At 46.7% G+C, this 24,270-nt stretch overlaps 1 protein-coding gene across 5 annotated transcripts in view; it reads right to left on the bottom strand.

Moving 5' to 3' along the window:
• dlgap1b (discs, large (Drosophila) homolog-associated protein 1b) overlaps nucleotides 1-24,270 on the bottom strand; it is a 108,702-nt gene that overhangs the window by 37,503 nt on the left and 46,929 nt on the right. For 4 of the 5 annotated variants that reach the window (XM_049011217.1, XM_049011216.1, XM_049011220.1 and 1 more), the window contains exon 3: nucleotides 3,611-4,655. In XM_049011217.1, coding sequence (XP_048867174.1) covers nucleotides 3,611-4,582 — 972 coding nt within the window. In that variant the 5' untranslated portion in view covers nucleotides 4,583-4,655. Of the gene's footprint in view, nucleotides 1-3,610; nucleotides 4,656-23,551; nucleotides 23,671-24,270 lie in introns of all 5 variants that reach the window. The other variant, XM_049011219.1, reaches the window with a different exon arrangement.

Here is a 24,270-nt window from a genome sequence, read left to right as displayed (position 1 = left end):
ATGTGCCTGATAGCAGATGGCGGCAAAGTCTACCAAAGTCAAAATGTAGTGGAGCGCTAACGGCTGTCGCAACCCCCGCTGTCTGCAGGTGGACACGTTCCATAAGGCCTGGGACCTGAGTTTCATTTGAAAACACCAAAGGTCCCCGTAGAACATGCCGAATGGGGGCCTAATTGATGGTCGCTACTCAGTGAATGGCGTTTGAAATGACAGCTACCGTAGTAACCGGCTGTCACGGCTTGTGGGCGATAAACACGAAGACCCTGTCGATGTAACCGTTTTAAATCTGTGAAGAAATCAATGACTCAGTCGTTGGCTGTTTATCGGGAGATGGGGCAGAGGATTCGGAGACTAGCATGAACGAGGGTAAATAAACCGACTGCTTCCTGTTACTAACGGGTGATGGCGAGGTCGACGCCTTTGGGTTCAATCACACGGCAGAACAGCTATGCTGCTCTCCCGGCCATATTTGTTGAGATCTCTTCGCCGACTTGACGCGGGCCGTTCCCCGCTCGCCACTTTCCCACGCAGGCTATTGATATTCACAGCAGAGAGCGGAGAGCTTCAGTGAAGGACTTCAGAGATTGGAGGAGACACGAAAAGTACGGCTGGAGGCAAGAAGCTGGAGGCGAGAGGCTGGATTCAGAGGCGGTTCTCTGTCTAGACTGAAGCCTGATTTAGCGATGCTTTGTTTTCCAGCTAAACCTCTCACTGTCGCTGGTTTGTCTCCGAGGGACAGAATCTAAAACAGTGATTCCCAACCCGGTCCTCGGGAACCCCCAGACAGTCCACATTTCTGCTTCCTCACAGCTCAAAGCCAATCAGGAACATCAAAGACATGGTATGAGTTTTTTGGGAGATAGGAGAGAGCAAAATTCTTGACTGTCTGGGGGTGCCTGAGAACTGCCTTGGGAGTTACTGATCTAAAAGGCTTTTAGGGGGTTAACTGGTGTCAAAACCCATGTTTTCTACACACAGCTTAGTTATGGTGGTTTTTACCCCACCTGTTCCCCGTGTTCCCCAGGATCTTGTGTGTTGGGCTTTCAGCAAGCTTTCTTGTCCTGACTCCCCACCCAAATATCCTGATCTCGCAAGATCCTGTAGGGTCACAGTGACAAATTTAACTATGTTATCCAAACATAACGCCCCATACACAATGCTAAATACACCTACTGCAATGCTAAGATCAAGCCAACATACAGCTTTATGAATGTAATACAGAGGGACAAATTAAAATCTATTCAAACTAAAGTAATATTGGTATTTCTGTATGTCATGTGATCTACAAATAATTATAGATTATTGTTTCGTTAAATTGACATATTCTGCACTTGATTTGTTTTCAAATCCTGATGCCTTTTCTTACATTTTTTAAATAAAATCCTGTACGTTTGAGACATGTGGTGTTATTATCGGTAATCCCTTCATGAAATACAGTATGTTTCTGATCAGACTGATCCGTACTTTAATTTTAAATTACATATGTTTTAAGTCAGATGAAAGTTAAATGTAAGGGGTCCATCCATCCTTTGGAGGGCAGCACCTCTTGAGTTTTGGTACTCTTTAGAGCAGGGGTGCCCAATACGTCGATTGCGATCTACTGGTCGATAGCAAAGGTAGAGTGGGTAGATCGCATGCCATTAAGACATAGTGGATGGATGACGCGTTCAACCGCACCAGCTGCTGCAAAACTCCATCAAGTGACAGAGTTGTCCCCAATTTATTTCTACTAAACTTAAGAAAAGGTATAAAAATGAATGGGGGAGCTGGACCAAGTAAGAAGCCAAAAACCTACCACTTCCATACGGAATGGGAGGAGGAGTTTTTTTCGCAATGTCATATTCGAAGTGCATTTGCCTCATCTGTCAGTTTACCATTGCTGTTCCGAAGACGGGGAAAGTGCAGCGGCATTTTCCGACTGTTCATTAAAACTACGACATTAACTTCCCTCCGAAAAACGAGCGGAGAAAGAGAAAGGTGAAGGAACAAAAATCCCAGTCTAATTCAAAAATGCTTTATTTATCGCAAAGGGAAATTATTATTATTATTGCGCACTCAATGTTCAAGTGCCAGTCTGAAGAATGCCTTTGGTAGTTTATGCATTCCTGATTGGATGCCATGGTTGCCCACTTCTCCTGACTGTCTCTTTAGCTGCCAAAAGCTCCCTGCTGTCCTCCTGCTTGTCCTCACTCTTCACACGGCCCCCGAACTCCTTCTCAGACCAGACTCTCTGCATTTGCGAAGTCACAGAAGTGCTAACAAAGTGTTCAAGGTTCGACTGAGGTTACCTCCTTAAAGGTATGGCGTCCAGCGGGTCTCAGAGAATGACTTCACACATAGTATTTCTGGAAAATTCTTTGTGTGTGGCAAGGATATTTCATCCAGATAGCTGTACAGAAGAGCTGACACTGCACAATAATACACAATGTAATTGATTAAAAATTAATCCATAATTCCTACCAATGGTCGACCTCACCTCCTTACCACCATCCTCCATTCTGAATTAGCATTCCTGAGAAGGATGGGGTTTAATGGTGGCACTGTCGCTTTAAGACTAGGCAAAGCAAGAGCGTGGCATGACTCCAGATTGGGAAAAGGCACATTAGCTTGCTGTTACGGTATATCATGCTGGGATTCAGCCACAAGCTGGCCCTGTTTTCGGCCCTGTCTGGCCAGGGCCAGGTCTGGAAATTCAGCTCGTGCGTATACAGCTCCGATTTTCCCCCGGCAATCCTGTAGGTCAGTCTCAAGGCTGGGAGCAGCTTACATGGCAAAGGAATGATTTTTGCTTTTGGTCCAATTTTGCATGATGCAGGAAAAGAGAAGACATGCAACAGTGTTACTATCTAAAGCGGACTGAGCTTGCTGGAAAAAAAAACTCTAAAAGTCTATGATCTAAGTAAGTCAGGTCTGTGATCGGTGTATACACTCTCTCCTTATGCCATCTGTTCATTTCAAGAACGAGCACTAAATATAATCACAAAAGAAAAGGATGTTACCTCTGTTATATATACAAACACACTCAGGGAGGGACCAAGAAAGTACAACTTCTTGACCAGGGCACAACAAGATGATGCTAATGCCTACTCAGGGCCCTGAAGACACATGAAAGAGAGCTAACTTGCTACTGTTCATTGTCATCCCCTCCATACTAATGCTCAGTCCTTGAGGACACGAAAGAGAGGGAACTCATTACTGATTAGCGTCACCCCCTCCATGCTAATGCTAATTCTGAGTCCTTGAAGTCATGAGAAAAATTGCAAACCCATTGCTAATTAGCATCTTCCCATCCATGCTAATGCTAACGCAGGACCCTGAGGACACATGAGAGAAAGCAAATCCACTATTGCTTACCATCATTCCCTCCGCACTAAAGCTAATGCAGAACCCTGAGGACACATGAATGACGGTGAACCCGCTACTGTTTGGCACATGAGCGACGATGCTAATGCTAACACAGAGCATTGAGGACCCATGAATGACAGCACGACTTGTACTGTTTGGCAGGCTATGATGCTAATGCTAACACGGAACCCTAAGGATGTGTAAAAGACAGAAAAGTAGCTACTATTTAGCATGCAGCTGAAGTATGGAGCCCAACTGCGCCTACCTGTAGAAACTGGCACGACCGCTCCTGCTTACATGTCTCAGACTTCACCAGGGCCTTGTCAACATTGACGGAAGCCTTCTGGTAAACCTCGCGGGCCCTGCTGACGGTAAGCATGGAGGACCAGGAGCTCTTTTTCACCAGTGGTGTGTCCAGGTTGACAGGCATGCTGGCACAGGCAGAGCACTTAACGTCGTTGTTGCTGCGCGATGTCTTGAGGGTGCGGTCACCCATAGTGTTGTAGGTCTCCAGGTAGTAATGCGACTGGGACTTCTCCGGCCGCCGGCCCATCGTCATGGCACCAGAGGGGCTGCGGTACAGGCGGACATCTCGATCCAGGTTGTCGTCAGAGCTCCAGTAGCCTGAGATAGCGGTCCGCGTTTGGGGGTCTGTTGTCGTCTTGCAGCGGTCTCGGCTTTTGCTGCGCTTGCCTTGACGAGGAGCCGGAGCCTCATCCGAGCCAGCCTTGGCACTGTTGACGCCGCCTTTTCCGGGTCCTTCCAGGGACTGGGACTTGGTGAAGAGCCGCTGAACTGAGTGTACCAGGTGCCGGATGCGACCTGGGCTGTCGCTGCGCTGTTCCACTGCAGCTGTACGTTTGTATTGCAGTGTGTGGAAACCATCACGAGTGGCCGGCAACCTTCTCTCAAATTGATCCAACAGGTTGTGGGAGACGGCGCGGCCCCCTTTGCCGGAACCACCGGGGAATGGCACCACTGCCTGGCACTCAGCCTTCATCTCATGGTGAGAGCTGTAGTGTCTCCGGGGAAAGGTGCTGCAGACCATCTCACTATAGGGCGGCGCATAGTCAGTATGGAAGGAGTTCCGTTGGGTGTAGTAGGGGTGGTCGGCGGGGTGCGTCTCCTCAGAGCTCAGCAGGTATGCCGGACGGCCAGTGCGGCGCGACATGGAGTCGTAGGCCGCCTCACAGGCGATCCCATGGGGGTGGCTCCGGCTGCTCGAGAGGCCCTTCATGGTTTATGCCTGTGATTGGTCGGATTGGTAGGGGCGGAGTGGAAGATGACCAATCAGGTGCCAGCAATGGGCTCTGGGGATAAAAAGAAGAATGGTTAAAATGCAGCATATTATTAACATATTTCCCTGGACAATAACATTTCATTGTCTGTGCAGGAAAGTCCCACTCCTGCTTCTTTTAGCATATGCTATCTTGTTCTCCGTTTGAGACACACACACACACACTATATGAACGAAAGCTTCGGCACACATCGAATAATCATTTAATTCACGTGTTTCATTCAAACCCATTGCCGCAGGTCTCATTTGTGAGTATGGCACTGTCATAAGATGTCACCTTTGCAATGTCACTTCGTAAAATTTCTTCCCTGCTAGATATTCCACCGTCAACTGTAAGTGGAATTTTTGCAAAGTGGAAGCATTTAGGAACAAACAGAAACAGAGACCACATCAAGTAACAGAGCAGGGTCCCCGCAGGCTGAGGTGCGTAGTCTGTAAAAGTCGCCAATGCTCTGTAGACTCAGTAACTGCAGAGTTCCAGACTTCCTCTGGCATTAATCCCAGCACAAAAACTGCACGTCGGAAGCTTCATGGAAAGGGCTTCCATGGCCGAGCAGCTGCATGTAAGCCTTACATCACCAAGCGCAATGCAAAGCATCGGATGGAGTGGTGTAAGGTACGCTACCACTGGATTCTGGAGCAGTGGAAACTTGCTCTTTAGAGTGACGGTTCACTGTAAAGTTTAGTGGAGAATGGATAATGGTATGGGGTTTATCAGGGGTTGGGCTAGGCCACTTTGTTCCAGTGAAGGGAACCCAGTGCTTCAGCATGTCAAGACATTTTGGACAATTCTATGCTTCCAATTTTGTGGGAACAGTTTGGGGAAGACCCTCTTCCATTCCAGCATGCCTGCGCCCCAGTACACAAAGAAAGCTTCATAAAGACATGGTTGAGTGAGTTTGGTGTGGAAGAACTTGACTGGCCCACAAAGAACCCTGATCTCAATCCCATTTTACACCTTTGAGATGAACTAGAATGGAGATTGTGAGCCAGGCCTTTACATCCAACATAAGTACAGTACCTGACCTCAAACATGTTCCTTTGGATGAATGGGCAAAAAATCCCACAGACACACTCCAAAATCTTGTGTAAAACCTTCCCAGAAGATTGGGAAGAGTGTTATAGCTCCAAAGGGGGGTAGCAACTCCATATTGATGCCTGTGGATTTAGAATATGATGTCATAAAAGTTCCAGTACGTGTAATGGCCAGGTGTCCCAATACTTTTGTCCATTTAGTGTATATAAACAGTCTTGAATGAAACTTAAGAGCCTTGTTCTAGGGCCCAACAGAGATGCGATTGTTCTGCCAAAGCCAGGACCCGAATGAACTACCTATGAGTAACAAGCACAGAGGTTTAACCCACCAATAACATGGGCAGCATGCTGGCCCAATTGATAGCACTGTAGCCTCATGCATTCAGGTTCATGTGCGTGTGGAACTTGTATGTTCACCCCATGTTTTTGCATCTTGTCCAGGTATTTCAGTTACCTCCCACCCCTAAGACCAGCCGGTTTTGATGAACTGTGTCTCCAAATTACCCTCGACGTGTGACTGTGTGTGTTTGCTGCAGCTGACTGGCATCCTGGATTGGGTGTCCTTGGCGTCATGCCCCGTGTTTCCTGGGACAGTCTCCAGGCTCACAGCGATGCTGTACCGGATACATGGCAATGAACTAGGGGTGGATCTCAGAGAACATGACTCAGGTCAATCTGTACACGTTTCTCTATATTGAAGCAGACTTTCCTTTTCCTCCAGTTCTTCTGGGTAACCTCAGGAAGTGACAGAGCATATGAGATCCGAATGTGACAGGGTGTGTTACTAGTTTTAGACTAGTAGATAATGTTAGCATGGCCTTTGAAAGATGGGGACTCAATGAGCATCTAAACTGAACTATTTGGCTCTTTATCAGAACAGGCTGGTACTGGGACATGAAGCCCATACAAATGGAACGTTCTAATATAAAATTAGCTACCGCAGACACGTGTAAAAACACAAAGAAGGTGATACTCTGCTTCACATGACCAGCAGATGTGTTACAAACTTAAACATCCAAAGATATTTTATCTCACGTCCTTCCACAAACTAAATTCAAATTACACTCTTGGCATGCGGGCACGTCCACACACACAGACACACAGACACACACAGACACACACACACACAGAACAGAGGGAGGACATAGTAACAATACCAAAGTTCTGGGTGACAGAAGTATTAATTTAGCTGGGAATAGAAGCTTCCAGAACACTAGCCAAATATAAATAGAGGGAATGTTACAAGTTAGGAGTGACTCTTAAATACTTTTCTGGGGTTCTTTGTACTGCTATCCAACATAGCTTGATTGAAAAAAAAAATAATTGTACACCTCAATTTTCACACAAACTTTGAAGTACTCTCACAATGCTGACAAATGGCAGAAGATACGGACTGATGCAGTCTCGGAGATATCTTGAACATCATAATAACTTCATGAGGGGCCCTGAAAAAGAAAGCTGTTTTAGGAGTATTGTGGTTTTGAAGGTCATGCTAAATGTACTGTGATTTTGAAACTCATTGATCCTGTGAAGTGACAGATTCTGCCTAAAATGAAGATTGATACTTTTTTTTTCGGTAGAACTAAGGCAGCGTTTTCTTCTCTAAATAAAGACATTCCTCAGACTGTCAAACCCTGTGCAGCAAATGAGAGATCTATGGCTTATTATTAAGGCATGAGAGATCAGGTGACCATCATACTGTGTACTGATTGGTTCCCCCTGCCCCTCATTGTGAATTGTTGTGTATTTTACAGTCCGTAACCCAGGCAAACCACAACCGTCACAACCTGGGTCACCTTGAAACTTGAGCCTTCTTGTCCCCATCCTGCTGTCTTTCTTATCCAATTATTCAAATCGGAAAACTTTTGCTGTGTCAGTACTTTGTCAGCTGCGGTCCACCCTGTTCTATTACAGTCCCGTAGTTTTTTTACAAACAAAGACCCAGGTTCCCCACCCTTGTATCCCACCCCGTCCTGTTCCCCTCATCCCTGACTATTTCCTCAATGGACTATGGTAAAAAATACCTGTTTAGCATTCATTGTGTTAGCATTAGCATTCACTGCATTAGCATTAGCATTCATTTCCCATGTCAAACAAGCCATTTGACCAGGATGAAGCTGAAACCGTAGTGAATGTCTGTAAGGGTCCTGCACAGGGACTGGACCATCACCCTGACATTTCTCACACTGGTGAATTAATGCCTGGTTACTGCGATTCACCATTTTGGGGCAAAAGTCTAAGGGTTAAGTGGACATGGTGACACTGATGCAAAAGACAGATAAAAGATGAATGAATGAATGAATGAACAGGGCCTTCATTCATATGACGCTCGTAACCTGGCAACCGTCAAGTCCACGAGAGGCTACCTCATTCAGGGATTCAGTGTGGTCAGACAAAGATCCACACACTGCATTCCCAAACAGGAACAGTCCACGGGGCTGTCATTAGCGGGATTTCACGTGGGTGAGGGGGTTGGGGGGGGGGGGTTCTGACATCCCATCGCTTATTAAAGCAGCACGGAGGCTCGATAATGTGGCAGGAAGTGGCCCCATCTGGATCTGGTGGGGCATGCTGGGAACTGCAGGTATGGTATACGAAGCCTCAGCGGGGAGCAGGAACCAGGGTGACTTTCTGCAAGGCTCTGAGGAGCTGATAGTGAACGTCGTGTTTGTGCCACGCTGATACGGCAATGTGGAGCGTAACCAGGGGTTCAGTCAGAATCAGAGAGAAGGGGGAGCCCTGTCAGATATAGAGCGGGGGGAGGGGAGATCCCTGAATTAGCCACTCTGTACATTAGTTTATTAGTTATAATTTGTACTTAAAATCACAGTTTTAACAATGCAGTATGTTAATTTGTCATTATGTTGTTTTACCACTTCAAAGCGATACAAAATTAACAAATGTGATCAAACTCTTTTTTTCTTTATTTTTATTTGATGTGGGTATTGCACAAATCATGTGGTTAAGCAGTACTCGGCTTATTACTACAAGTAATATTCTTACTTATTCATTTGTAGGGATGTAACACTCAACTCACGATTCGATACGATTCACGATTCTGAGCTCACGATACGATTTTCTCACGATTTTTTAACAGAATGAGCTGCAGACAAATTTATTCAAAAATATTCCTTTATTTATCTTACTAAACTGTGTAAAACGTGTCCTCTGCTAAACAGTGCAACTGAAAAAAATTTTAAAATCCCAAATCAAAATTAATTAAAAAAAAAAAATTCAAATAAATAAATGGCAACACTACACATTAACTGCACTTTCATAATACCTATATTTCGCATTCATAAAACGTTCAGTACACCTTCATAATCTATTCATTAAGTATTCAGAAATCATTCATAAACATCATGTATGTATACTATAACAGACATTATATAATAACAAACATTATAATTGTATAATATAATAATGTAATGTTTGTTATTAATGTATATTACAGCTGTTAAGGGATGTTAGGATGTTAAGGTGTACTTGCATGCTGCTTATGAATGTTCTATGAATGCATTATGAAGGTGCACTTAATACAAATTGATGTTGTCTTGTCTGTGCTTTTCTCACCGTTTTCATTTGTGATTACCGGAAAGCTAAAATGCTGCCTGTATGTAAAATGCTGTCCCCAATTTCAAATTCGCTCGCCATCTTGCTTTCTGTCAAAACCAAAATCAAAACCAAAAACGATGTCGACGTGAATACGCAGTGACATCTGACGTCGAACTGACGTCGTGAAATCAAATGTAATATTACACCAGTTTTTCTGTTAAAATACTGTGAAGGACTCTTAAAGTAGCGATTCATTTTCCACGTCAGCCGGTTTAAATCGTCATACATTGACATGAATTTTTAACCTATTTGTGATTCATCGATACGTGCCTATTCACTTGTAATGTCCCAATAAAACTGAATTAAAATGTCAAGTTATTCACAGATTGCTTCTTAAGCACGTCATTTCTAGAGTATATCTAGTAAACAGGGGCATTGGACTGCGGGTAATAGTGGACCTGACTAACCAGGGCCATGTCTGGATGGGGGGGGGGCTCCATAAGCCCCGGGAATAATTTGATTTTCGTTTCTAATTTTAATTCCTACTGTTATTATATAAATAAATAATAACATGCACTGGGCAGACTCCTATGTCTAGTGCCCAAAGCACTATAAAGGTCAGAGCGACTAAAGAAAATTGTCATTAAAGCTGATGACAAAACGTACCTTTTAGTGCAAAATCGACCTTTTATTAAATTGCTAACTCTGAAAGTTGTGCAAAATTTTGGGAAATTCCGAAAAAAAGGTTAACATTGAAGGAGGAGGAGCTGCACTCCAGCATGGTGCTATTTGGACAGAAGGGGGCGGAGCTGTGCTCTGGAAAGATGCGATTTGGACATAAAGGGGGCGAAGCTGTGCTCTGGAAAGATGCGATTTGGACATAAAGGGGGCGGAGCTGTGGTCTGGAAAGGTGCGGTTTGGACATAAAGGGGGCGGAGCTGTGCTCTGGAAAAATGCGATTTGGACATAAAGGAGGCGGAGCTGTGCTCTGGCATGGTGTGATTTGGACATAAAGGGGTGGGGCTGTGCTCTGGCAGGGTGCAATTTGGACATAAGGGGGCGGAGCTTCACTTTGCTGAGGTGCAATTTGGACATAAGGGGGCGGAGCTGCACTTTGCTGAAGTGCAATTTGGACATAAAGAGGCGGAGCTGTGGTCTGGAAAGGTGCGATTTGGACATAAAGGGGGCGGAGCTGTGCTTTGGCACGGTGTGATTTGGACACAAAGGGGCGGGGCTGTGCTCTGGCAGGGTGCAATTTGGACATAAGGGGGCAGAGCTGCACTTTGCTGAGGTGCAATTTGGACATAAAGAGGTGGAGCTGTGCTCTGGAAAGGTGTGATTTGGACATAAAGAGGTGGAGCTGTGCTCTGGAAAGGTGTGATTTGGACATAAAGAGGTGGAGCTGGGCTCCTCTCGGCTCCTATAATTATATGCTGACTGAACCAAAAGTCTCTAACACTGCTCCTACCAGACTCTTTACTTAACAGTGACTCTGTACTCTTCCTACAGCACTATCAGGCTTTTTTCCTGTAACAAAGACACACACAGATTCTTTGTTTAAAAGAGAGGCTAACAGACTCTGTTACTCAACACTGAGACTTACAGACCACGTTCATCTAACACTGTCAGCCCCTGCTTCTGTAATGGTGAGCCCAAATAATTTGTTAATTTGTTTTTTTTTTTGCAATAAGATCACATTAAACCCAATGTGAATGCATCTGACGATCAGACAGTAGTACGCTACCTGTCAAAAGCATTTTCACACACTGAAATTTTCTACATTTGCATGTTACTCACTTAGTATTTACTAAACATACACTGTATATTCCTTGCTAACAAATACATTTACAGTATATTCACCATTTGAGTACCTTTATTAGCAAGAAAATGTCACATCTTTGATTCATCAAAGTAACCTTCTCTAGCAGGTAACAGCAGAGAAAATTCAAGGTATTCTTTCTTCAAGGGACATTAAATACTGCTCTGTTTCATGGAATGAAATAGTTAACTAGTACATTTAAAGGCCAGCCTAAAATTTGACTTGTCATCACCGCACAATCAGTTAATAGGATGTCTTACATGCACTATTAGGTACACCATCCATCCATCCATCCATCCATCCATTTTCCAACCTGCTTATACTTCCGGGTCACGGGGGGGGGTCTGGAGCCTATCCCGGGAGCTACAGTACGGGCACGAGGCAGGGAACAACCCAGGACGGGGGGCCAGCCCATCTTTATGTAGTCTTTCCATTTTATTCTATATTTTCATATAGTTGTTCACTGAACTTTCCAATACTTAACAAGAATAAAAAGTCTGCAGTTTATGAAATGTGGTAAAAAAGAACCTGTGCTGTGCGAAAACTTTTGACCGGTAGCCTAGATGCCTTTTCATTACACAATAAGTCCACTTCCGCGTACTGGCAGCTTGCCACGAAGCATTCGCACCTGAGCCGTTACGCTGCTCCTGCAAGACCGAACGGCCCCAGCTCCACACTGGTCCTGTGAAGAATGTGGGAGATTTAGCAGGGCCTTCCAGGCAGATGAGGACCTACCGGCATGTGAAAATGAGCGGGATTATTACCCTCAAGTTCTCTCCAGTTGACGCTGCCGATACGAACGACGGCATGCAGCTCTTTAAATGCGAACAGCAATTTGACGTGACATTTCCAAGAGTGATAGAGAGAGCAGGACTAGATGTATCTGGCTTGCATGAACAATTCCAGCGCTCCGGCTCCTAAGTGATTTACAGTCCTGCTTCTTCTCATAAAGGTGGATAACAAGCATGGTCAAATAAAATGCAACCTGGCGATTTATTGATGAGCGTGGTAGCCCTGTAACCAAGACGGTCCATCGAAGGAACCAGATTCGGACACGAGGCCAGCCCCGCAGGTTCACAGCCCTGGGATTACTGATGACAGTGGCCCTGTTCTTACAAACCCGTGATGATCAAGCCGTATTGCTGAAACAGTGAGACTACATGCCCTTTTTGGGCAGTGTTTTTGGGCATGCCCCTTTTTCCTGAAGCACTGAGACTAGATTTGGACGAAGGTAATCCATTTAAACACGTTTACAAAGGAAACTGAAGCGAGTGACAGTTTAAAACAGTCCATTAAACGTCTCAGTCTGTCTGCCTGCATGGTTTCTGAGAACAAAGTGCCCAGACGTCCTTCCTACTAACATACCTCCTCGGTGACATGGTGAGGCGACATCGTTGGGACTGGATGCGTGCGCTCGGTACTGTTTGTCAAAGAAACTGATGCGTGATGTATGTTTTATCAGAGAAGTGTATAACCGCAAAGCCCAATTGGCGAATGTGGCGCTGATCATACACAGATAGGGAGGGAGCAGGTCACTGTTAGGCTGATCAGAGGTATGCACCAGTGAGCAGGCAGACAGCACAGTGAACTGGGAGTGGAGCCCAGGAGCGTCCAGGCAAACTGGGCCGTGGTCCTTGCCAGTGTTTGAACATGAATCTCCCAATTAATATTAATAATAATAACCATGATCGTTATTATAATAAAATGACAACAAAACAGCAATGATAATAATTATTATTATATGTGATGTGCATATCTCAAACCTAATGCACTACATGGAAAAAAAGTTCAAACAAAATAATACTGTACAATTAAAATAAAAATATCTTCAAGCAGGCAGTACAAACAATACTAAACCCAGTGAAGGAAGTAAACAGGGGCTACAGGCAATTGAGGGAAAAAAAACCCCTTAAACATTAAGCCTCTGAGAAAAACAATGTAAACACCCCTAACCCTTGCAGTAAGGATCAAAGCGCTGGGCAGCTTCTACCCAAAGAGAAACAGCCATTGCTAAGCGGACGGTCGTCTGTTAACGGATCAGCACCTGTCTACATTCAGTCCGTCATCCATTCTAAACTATTTATGAGCTGTTTTATTGATGCACTATGAATTTTAAAGATTCCCTGCTGTCACCTCTGATGGCCTGATTTCAGAGCATTCTGTGAGAAGCCAGGAGCTTCCGAAATTCCCCAGTCACACCGCAGATTGGTTTCTGTCGCCCGGGGAAAGGGCATGGGCTTAGGGATGGGTAGTAGGGACACATGCCTGCCAATACTGTGGGAGTATCATGTGTGATTAGGGGAGGAGGAGGGTTGGGAGCTGATTTGGTCCCTACCAATGTATAAACCAAAGCTATTCCCTTGGCTCAGGGAGTCGGGTGGGGGGGTGGGAATTGGGCTGGCTACAGCAGAGGGTACCTTTCACCGCCTCCCTCTGAGACTGTCTCCCCCGTTTAACCTCGGCAGAAGCCAGGCTCTGGGTTACTCTCCTTCTTTTCCAGTTATTCGTGTAAAACACACACCTATAATCCGCTCCCAGTGAGAAAAGGCACGGAGGTCCGGCTCGTGGTTCGATTCGTCATCCTGACGATAGCGACCCACCCATCCCCGAAGTGCGAAGGGTGCTCACGTCGCGCCTCATCTTCCACGCTCCTCGCACCTCACGCCGGGTCCTGCTTCCAGATTTTATCCGCTACTCCTGGTTCGCCTTCAGGAACGCAGCTCAGACGGCACGTGGTCGCCGCCCCTAGTGCTCACGCGTGCTCATGTAACCCGGCTCTTTGCGCGATGAGCCGGGGCTGGACCGAAGGCGGGAGGGAATAGAAGTTTTCCATCCTGAAGGTTTCCGTTTAAGCAAAGTCAGCGACTTCGCCTTCGATTTTCTTTCTGATATTATAGGATATCGATCTGTCTGTCTCACAACTGCTAATAAGGTCGACTCGGGATGTCGAGTGATCGCCTGCGGGGGCAGCAGCTCACTTCAAGCCGCCGAGGAGAACCGGCAGGGAAAGAGAGAGAGTGAATGGGAGATGAGGACGGCAGCTACGCTAAGCTGGGGCCAGCACCAGGACGACTTCGGTGTTCTCCTGTGCCTCTCTGAGGCAGACGCCCATACCCTCAGAGGTAGATTCTGGCGTGACATCACAGCCCTCGATCTCCCCCCATTGGTTGAGACCATTATGACACATTCATGCCACCGTTTTACAGGTATGTCCGTTATTCTGTGGAGTCTTTCCAGTGGCAGTGTCTACTGCTATTACACTCATACATATGTATGGGACCCCCAAGGTTTCAGAGCCATGAACTGTCAGCACACTGGAGGGACGGCGGGCCCCCAAGTGGCTGCTATGTAACCCAATGACATCATCCTCCCGGCTTTAACTGAATATTATCGACCCCAGAAATACCTTTATAACACAGTTACAAAATGTGACACGGATTCGTCTTTGTCACTGGGGTATAATTAATACACAGAATGGGCAAATTACATCCCTGATTAAACAGACCCCCGCTTATTCATACACATTCATCATCGGTGGCGGGAAGGTAACAACACTACGGTAAAGCTGACAGGCTGACCCCGAGGGTCTGTGCACGATTTGTTCCTGCTCGGCTACTCCTAGGCACGTGCGATGATTTATTTATGGATCTTTAATTATTCCGAGTCTCCAAATGACCAATCGCTGTTTCCTTTTCCCTTTTCCCAGACCTCCGTGTGAGGCATTCCTGCTGCAGTCACCCCGCTTGGACACAACACAGGGCATCACGCGGCGCCGGAGGATAAAGGGGTGGGGAGATTTGGGAGGAAAGATAAGGCAAAGGGATGCCAGTTTTCATCATCTGGAGAATGAGTGCCAACATGGTACCTGGGGTCATTTCAAGCCTACACACTTCCTGACTGCCTCCGGTAGATAACACGCTATTCTAAATAATACTCCTGTAAGCCAATCTGCTATTATCCTGAAAGAAGGTTAAAAAATAAATGCAGGCAAAATGTATTTGCATTATCTGCCGGAATATGCTGGGCCTTGAGGTATTTGCCACTAGGGATCGAGTTGTAACAAAGTGTCTTAGCACATCTTTTTTTGAATCTATTGTATACAGCTTTTGAAAAGTGGTGCGTTTATGTTGCACCCAGGACCTTGGTAAGATCCATAGTAACTTTACTCCTGAAATGCCCAGATATCCAAATGGTGAGAGACCCATATGGAATGAGTTAATAACCAGGAATATCTAGGTATAGGGACTATTCTAGGATGTTTTTTTAAGGTGGGGGGCCTAAGAGGGGCCATAATTCATATAGAGGGGCCAATCTTAGCCGGTGGTATGTTTTGAATCGGTGAGTGACATGGGAGGGTGCCCTCCGGGGGCCAATCCATACCACTGTGGCCTTGCCCCTGTATAGGCAAAATGAGTCCCGGCTTTGGAAGTTCGACAGGTCGCTATCGGGACTCGTAGCTGGCGTCCGTCGCACTTGATAAAAAAGTTAGCCCACCAAGAGCCGTTGCTTAGCAACCCCTTGTTCTGACATACCCTTACAGTGGGAAAATGACGGCAGCGCTGATTGATGGACAACACATTATTTATGCTCTTCATTATTTATAGGGAAAATAGAAGCTACCGCTGGTGCATGGCGTTCGGACGCCTCGACATGTTATTCTAGCGTGATTGATGAAAGTGTGCATTGGAAGCAGAGCATCACATTAAAGCCACACACGCACACACGAAAAACACAAAGGCGTGAAAATTCAACATTATTTCCTACATGGGCCTCCACCGTTCCAATAACATGTGCAGCCAAAATTCATTTTGGTGTCAAAGATGGATGCTTCCTCTGGGATTTTGGGAGCTCCTGACTCAAACTGGGGTGGAGAATAATGACGCAAGGTTTTCTTCAGAGTGAACACTCCTCAAAGAGCATAAAACAGCTCACAATGTTACCCCCACCTGTGCCTTTAAGATAAAATAATTCACCGTGTCATTTCTCCCATAATTATCCATTCCTATTGAAATCATGACGTTTGACAATTATCTTCCTCGCAATCGACGTGAAAGACGGGATCTAGCTAAACAAGGTAACCAATGCAGGGTAACGCGCCAATGCAGCGTAGCGCACCAATGCAGGGTAATGTGCCAATGCAGGGTAACGCACCAATGCAGGATAACGCACTAATGCAATGTAAAGCGCCAATGCAGGATAATGCACTAATACAAGGTAACGCACCAATGCAGGATAACGCATTAATGCAGGGTAACGCGCCAATGCAGGATAACGCACTAATGCAAGGTAACGCGCCAATGCAGGATAACGCACTAATGCGAGGTAACGCGCCAATGCAGGATAACGCACTAATGCGAGGTAACGCGCCAATGCAGGATAACGCACTAATGCAAGGTAACGCGACAGTGCAGGGTAATGCGCCAATGCAGGATAACGCACTAATGCAAGGTAACGCGCCAATGCAGGATAATGCATTAATGCAAGGTAACGCGCCAATGCAGGGTAACGGGCCCCCAGTCAGAATGATCTACATGAACAGAACGTAGCCTGTCCTCTGTTAGCTGATGCATTAAAAATAGAGCTAATCTCACATGATAGAGTTAGTTTATCACCCCTTTCTTGGATGTATCACGAGCCACCCTGTTATCACTGTAATAATCCCGACATTTATAAAAATGGACCATTATTAATTTGAAGGCTCAGCTCTGTGTGCTGAATTGTAGATGAAGGAGGATATTCGCAGGCTAATCTATTATGCGTCCTGTCCTTTTTTAAAAGAATATATTAACATTTAAGAGGAAGTGCCAGATTTTTAAGGAAAAGGAATATCAAGGTGGACTTTTTGGTAAAATATAGGAAATTAGACATTGTCCTAATATTACATATGGAAATACTCCATAACCAAATATAGTACAGCCGCCAATGACTGTAAATCAATCCATCCATCCATACCCAGCAGAAACCTGTGCAAACAAGAAGAAATCGACATACACAGGAGGGATAGGATTCGAATCCCAAATTCAACAGGAAAAAAGACTTCCCATTGATCCGTCATGTCTCAGGGACTAATGTATGCACGTGTGTGTATGTGTGTGTGTGTGTGTTTCCTGCGACAGACTCCATATTTGCAGGATCCCAGCACCGGGTAGGCGATTATGGAATATGGATTTATACATATGAAGTGCCGTGATCTTGATGTTCCCTTTCACATGCACACCTATACACTAAAGCACGCCTTCCACTGCATCAGTCTGGGATGTTCTCCTCCCACAACCCAATGACGTGTGATTCGCTGAAGCATGAGTGTGCACATGCTCTGCGATGGACTGTCATCCTATCCAGGGTGTTCCCCTGCCTTGTGCCTCTGTTCCAGACCTGATGTGATGTGATCCTACGTGCCCCCGACCAAGGTGCTTTCACAGGAAAGTTGTTTAAATCAGTGCTTCCCAATACAATCCTGGAGGACTCCCTCCCAGGTCCCAGCCAATTTAAAACACTGAATACCTAATACAGGTGTGTTGGGAGCTGGGAGGGAGCAAAAATGTGGACTACTGGAGGACCTCGAGCACTGGGGTGAGAAACAGGTCCAGAGGATGACTTTTCCGGAAGACAAATTTTGAAGACGAAGGTCTAGCTAAACTGGAAATTCCTCTCACCTGTAATCTTTGCTTCTCCCTTGGTTCTCTCGGCCCTTCAGTCAAACAGATAAATATAGTCTTCAGTCTTACGATCCAGCCTGGATCTTCCAAGCAACCAGGTGCCCTGTCGCCGATCATCCTTCACCGGATATCAATGACACCCCTCCCTTGTTTACCGCCACAGCCATTTCCATGCCCCATGCATCCACAAGGCCATGTCCTGTTCAGCTTTTGGGTTCTGATTCTGCTATATCTCTGTCCCGGTTTGGTTACTGAGCTTGGATTCTGTCTCTATCACCGGTAAAATAAATCACGATGGATCACTCCTCAGCTGGACGCCAGCCTGACTCATTACTCGGCACATACGCCTCTCCTGCATTTTATGATATTCACCAATCCGCTGAAACCTCAATGAAGCGTATCAGCTGACAGAGCGATTGCCAAGGAAATGAGGGAAATAAGACTTACACTTTAATCAAATAATCAGCATGGCGCATCCATCTAAAATAATCCCTTTTCCAGTACAGGGTCAAGGTGAGCCTGGAGCCTATTCCAGGAAGCACAGGGCGCATGGCAGGGGACACCCTGGATGGGTTGCCAGGTCCTCACAGGGCACATACAACAACATGCACACATACACACACACAGAGGGCAAGTTCACCTAAATGGATACTTTTGGACATGTGGGAGGAAACACGAGTACCCAGAGAGTAACCTGTGCAAACCTGGGGAGAGCATGCAAGTTCAACACACATGGCAGCGTACTTTGGACCCCCAATCCTGCAGGTGTGGAGCCACAGTGCTGCTCCCTAAGGCACCACCTCCACCCCCCCCCCATCATGTTTACAGCCATTCAGAAACTATAGTCTTTCTTTCTGAAATGTTTGAATGTAACACAAAAATAAGAACAAGTGCCGAGCGTGCTCTCTTTCTTTCCGGAAACATCCTCACGGTGCAGGCCAGCAAACACGGTGGATTTTGCCACAAGCCCCCTGGAGGCCAAGAGCTAAATGCCACTTGAAAGGACATCCAGTCTCCCTGCACGGACATCAAAGGTGAGGCAGGTAGAGGTTTTAGTGCATCCCGGACGACTATGCTACAGAGCCACTGTGCAAATGTCTTCCTATCTTCACTGGGGTTGTATGTGTTATCCCCACCCTCTCTTTAGAGTGTGCCTCCTTTACTCTGTGTTCCTGTTCCACCCTGATCTGTTCTCCTACTCCACCCTGACTCTCTGCTCCTACTCCACCCTGATCTGTTCTCCTACTCCACCCTGACTCTTTGCTCCCACTCCACCCTGACTCTCTACTCCTACTCCACCCCAATATATTCTCCCACTCCACCCTGACTCTCTACTCCTACTCCACCCTGATCTATTCTCCCACTCCACCCTGACTCTCTGCTCCTACTCCACCCTGATCTGTTCTCCTACTCCACCCTGACTCTCTGCTCCTACTCCACCCTGATCTGTTCTCCTACTCCACCCTGACTCTCTGCTCCTACTCCACCCTGATCTGTTCTTCTACTCCACCCTGACTCTCTGCTCCTACTCCACCCTGATCTGTTCTCCTACTCCACCCTGACTCTCTGCTCCTATTCCACCCTGATCTATTCTCCCACTCCACCCTGACTCTCTGCTCCTACTCCACCCTGATCTGTTCTCCTACTCCACCCTGACTCTCTGCTCCTACTCCATTCTGATCTGTTCTCCTACTCCACTATGACTTTGCTCCTACTCCACCCTGATTTTGTTCTCCTACTCCACTCTGACTCTCTGTATCTTCTCCACCCTGACTGCACAGTTTTCCTTCATCCACACTGTCTCCTTCCACTCTCCACCCTAACTGCTGGCTTCCAGGCATCTACCCAAAAAAACCCACTACTGATCTATTTCTGCACAGGCAGATATTACTAGTTAAGAATCCAAATCTAAAATATTAACCACTAAAGGGAACGGACAGTTTTATCCCGAGCTGCTCACATAAGTGGATGAGATCCAGGTACGCTTCTCAGAGGCCTGTGATTCTGCGAACGACATCACTCCCCTCCACCCCCACGCTGCTGGAATGGGCCTGTGTGGATTTCCGCACACCGGGGAAACACCGGCAGTTTAATTAGCCGTCCGTTATCATTCTGTGGGCTTAATTAGCCGGGCAGCTGTCAAGGGGAGAGGAGCCACACGTCTTAACCCGAGCGTTCCCGAGAGGCAGCTCTCCGCAATCACCTTAACGTAGCAGCAGCTTATCCTTTCTCACACCCGCTCACCTGGTCAACGTGACCCATCGGGTCCATGCCCAAAGATCCGTACGGATACATGCCACCCTCAGACCTGGGTATATGCCAAGATCTGTAAACCATTTGCTTAAATTCTTAATCCTTGAGTACATTTTGGTCGCAAGTCCTAAGCGATTCTCCAAGGCACACTAATAATGCTCGCCTGCCAAACTAGATTATGCGGACTCTTAAAACCACCTCAAAAAGACAGATCTTATCCCAAACTGGCCCCATCTCCATTAAATCACTGCAGTTCCTTCTAAATCAGGACTGACTGCTGTCCTCATCACACAGATATGGGGCCGCCTTGCATAACCGAACAGCAGCGGGGCCTCAGACAGCCTCTCAGCACGTAAATCACATTAGCCTTGCACACTCCGGTATTCCATGCATGGTTGGACGCCACAGCGCTTCCCGTGAGATGACCGTAGGTCCGCCTGCTCGCTCAAGCATGTTTTTTTTTTTTTTTTAAGGTCCGTGAGCAGAGAACGCAGCCCGGCGCAGAGGGAAATGGGAGAACTGGAAGATGTTTCCCACAATGCACAGAGGTCCGGAAAGCTCGCCCCGTCAGAACCGTCAGAAGAAACTAATTACACAGCCGGCTCCAAAGAGTGATGGATGAGCGACCTCGTTGAAACGTTTTCCGGCGGACGCCTTTGCCGTTGAAGCACCTCTTTCAGTCAACTGTCATGCAGTGAGAGACGGAGAAAGGCCATCCCGGATATCTGAACCGCCATGCCGGAGCCCTGCGAATATCTGGCCCATAAGAGCTCAGATCTGGACTACTGTGACCAATGAATGGCAGTTTTGCCTCCAGTCAAACTGATTGAATTATCTGTCCTAACAGGGGTTAGAGATGGGTTAGTTAAAAAAAGACTGCTTTTAAATTTATAGAATAATCCTGAAGTCAAGAGCAAAAGTGATTACACAGTTCATGGTCACTGCATGTGCTAGGGACCAAGAATCGTACTGATTCAGCCAATAGGGGGAGCTTCAGTCCTGGTTGCTACTGAAGGGTAAAATGTTTTTGGTGTGTACATGTGAGGAATAACAGAAAGCTTTGCTGGTCACATTTTCATTCATACAAAAACACGGAGTCAGTTATCAACCTGACCGGTAAGACCTGAGGAACGACATCACTCCAGGAGCGTAACGACACCTAAAAGCAGGGCAGAGCCTTGAAAGCAAGTTTGGCTTCTAAAGACCATGATGTTCCCATAATTACCGACATTCATCTTTCAGCCACTTATGCAGTACATGGTCATGGAATATTCCAGTCTCATGCATCCCTCACCCTCCAGCTGTGTACCCATACAGGGTCACATAATGCTGTAGTCTTCTGCAATGTTCTACTGCTACATAATCAGAACAATAATGATAATAATGGCAACAATAATAATGACAGGAGGTCATTTCAATGTCCACCCTTGTTCTGCCCGTGCTCGAGTCTAAGCAGAGATTCTGATTTATTCCTTGCCTTCAGTGCTCACAATAAATGCCCCCCCCAAAAGCTTCCCTCACTAATATTACCCTGGGAATCTGAAAATTGCTGAAGAAACAAATAACTTCTTATCTACTGCTGACAAGTGCCAGCCAAGTTAGCCCCCCTGACCAGATCAGTCAGAGTATTTTTTTTTGTTTATCCTAACAGACTCAGGACAGGCCATATATAAACAAAGAGATACCAGGATCCCACCACTGTCACTCAGAGAGTCTCTGTTGCCCACGGCAACAGGATGTTGATGGGGTCTGGCTACCGGCCGCAGTCTGGCATCTTACTCTTTACTGTGACGGATGCTGATGTCGTCCTCTCTGAGGATCTACGGTCACCCTCCTCAGACCATTGGATGGAGTGGTCCAGAGCGGTGTTGAGGGGGTGTATTGGGACAAGATATATACCCCCTACCTTCTGAAAAATAGGTTCAGTACCGATGTTGAAAAAGGAAGGAGTATGAACTCAGAAATCTCACACTTTCCGAAAAACGCCACAAACGTCCATAAATCAACTATAAAATCCACATTCAGTAACAGATCCTCACATAACCTCAGACAGACAACAGCACTGAAGGAAAAAAATAGACCTGAATACATTTTCAAAGCAGGGAAAAATACAATCTGCTATTTTTACTGCAGGAATCAAAACACACTGAAGATCTGACCCCCCGTTAAGGCTGGCGGGGGATCCGGGGGTGTGCGGCAGACGGGTCATTAAGCCGACAAGTGTACGGACCGCAGAAATGTGCTCTGGAGCACCGCGAGCTCGTCCCTGTTTCGGAATCACCCCGTCGGCATGGAAAGAAGCTTAAGTGGAACCGTGAAGATCAGTACACTTCTAGTTCAGATGACAGCTGGGGTCTCACCCACCCACCCACGCGCATGCAGGAACGTCGACTCTCTGACGCGGCTGATGGGATTTTTCGTGGCCCCTGCCCACACCAGTAAAGGGGGGAAAGGTGCTGGAGGTAAAACTTGTTAATCTGGGGGTGGGAGGGACCTGGCACTAGATCTAACAACTCTAACCATTTCCATTTTTTTTCATATGACATCAGAACGCGCCAAGGTTAGGGATAGTTTAAAGAATTGCTTGAGTGTAAAAACAAATAATGTATGAGTTTTTGGAATTTAAAAGAAAAGAAAAAAGGAAACCCCTGCTTTAAATGATGGTACATCCCAAAAAAATGCCTATTACAACAACTACCCCAGAATAATTGATACTGATACTATTGTTTCAAAACTGGAAGCTGCTGATAGGCAAACTACAATTACTGCCACAGTGATGGCCGCTGTTCGAAGGAACAGATCTATCTTCCATAACCACTTATCCAGTGGGGTTCTGGTGAGCCTGGCGTTTATCCCAGAATGCAAAGGGAATGAGGCAGGGGTCACCCTGGATGGGATGCCAGTCTGTCACAGGGCACACTCACGCAGGGCGGAAAATCAGGAGGAATCAGTTCACATAACCGCATGTTTTTGGACAGAGGGTGGAATCCGGAGAAGCTGGAGGACACCCACACATGCATGCAAGCCCAACACAGAGTGGGAATAGAACTCAAATCCACGCGGGTGTGAGGCCACAGAGTCATTTTACAAACAGCCTGCTTTTTGTGATCCAGACATCTAGCGGGGAAGATTCCCATCCTGCAGGAATGCCTAGGCGCAATCAGGGGAGTGTTTGTTTTAATGCAGCAGCAACGAGCACGTCCCCTGTAATGCGGATGATAATGCAAGTCACCAGTTGCTGCTGATTAAACAACGGGTTGAGAGGGTGAATCACTTAACTGAAATATTCAAGCTGTAGTCCGCTTTTAATGTACCCGGGGGGGCACCCATATGACTGGGCCAGATGAGGGGGCGCAGGGGCTGTCCAGGGAGCTGATGATGCAGGGTGTGGGCACCATCCAGGCTCCTGAACTTGCATTATTTGTTTTTACATTTTGTTTATTTAGAAGAGACTTTCATCCAAAGTGACACACAATTGAGAGAGCAGGTCAGCCAGGGCCTGGGGCAACTGGGGGTTAAGGGCCCAATAGTGACATCACTCCGCTGATCTCGGGATTTGAACCGATAACCTTCCAGTAACAGGCTAACCTGCTGAGCCACACACTGCCCGGCGCTGATTCATTCACTCGCGTCAGCTGCTTTTCTGCTCATTCCCTCGACGGCATCCTCTCTGTTCAACGGCTTCAGATGCGTGTGAAGCCAGGAGGCTGGAGAGGAATAAAACAGCCTGGATTTCAGCGACCAAAAAGATAAAAGCCACTTTTTCCTCAAAATGTGTGACATGTACAGAATTAAAAAAAAATACAGACACACACACACACACACACACACACACACAAACACACCCTAAAGCTGCCTTGGACAAAACATTGTCCCGTCTGTAAACAAAAAGTGATACAAGCGACCTTGCCATGACCGCCAGATGCCAGTTGGGGGGGGCAGAGGATGCTCCGTCACGCACCCAAAACGGATGCCAGACCTCGAGTACAGCGCCACCCGGGGGGGGGGGGGGGGGGCATAAATTATGTAAAAGGAAGAGAGGGATGCTGGCCCACTGTCATCTTATTGTAGGACAAACTTTTGCTGGTGGTGGGGGATGCTGGCAGCAGCATGGGGCAGTGTTATGATGGGGGGGGGGAGTGGTGTTAGAGGTCTGACAGCCCGGGACATGGCTAATCTCAGCTAGCAGGATGACAGGGTACCCCTCCCGCAGTCAGACGTGACGGGGGCAGCAGGCCTGGCTGACAGGCTTCTCTCCGTCACGGGAGCCTTGGAGGCCTACCGCTCGAACCCCCTTAAACACGAAA

Source organism: Brienomyrus brachyistius, chromosome 4 (genome assembly GCF_023856365.1).
Source record: "Brienomyrus brachyistius isolate T26 chromosome 4, BBRACH_0.4, whole genome shotgun sequence".
NCBI classification, from domain to species: domain Eukaryota; kingdom Metazoa; phylum Chordata; class Actinopteri; order Osteoglossiformes; family Mormyridae; genus Brienomyrus; species Brienomyrus brachyistius.
The sequence above is the reverse complement of the archived record's forward strand: the minus strand, read 5'-3'. Positions and strand labels throughout refer to the sequence as shown.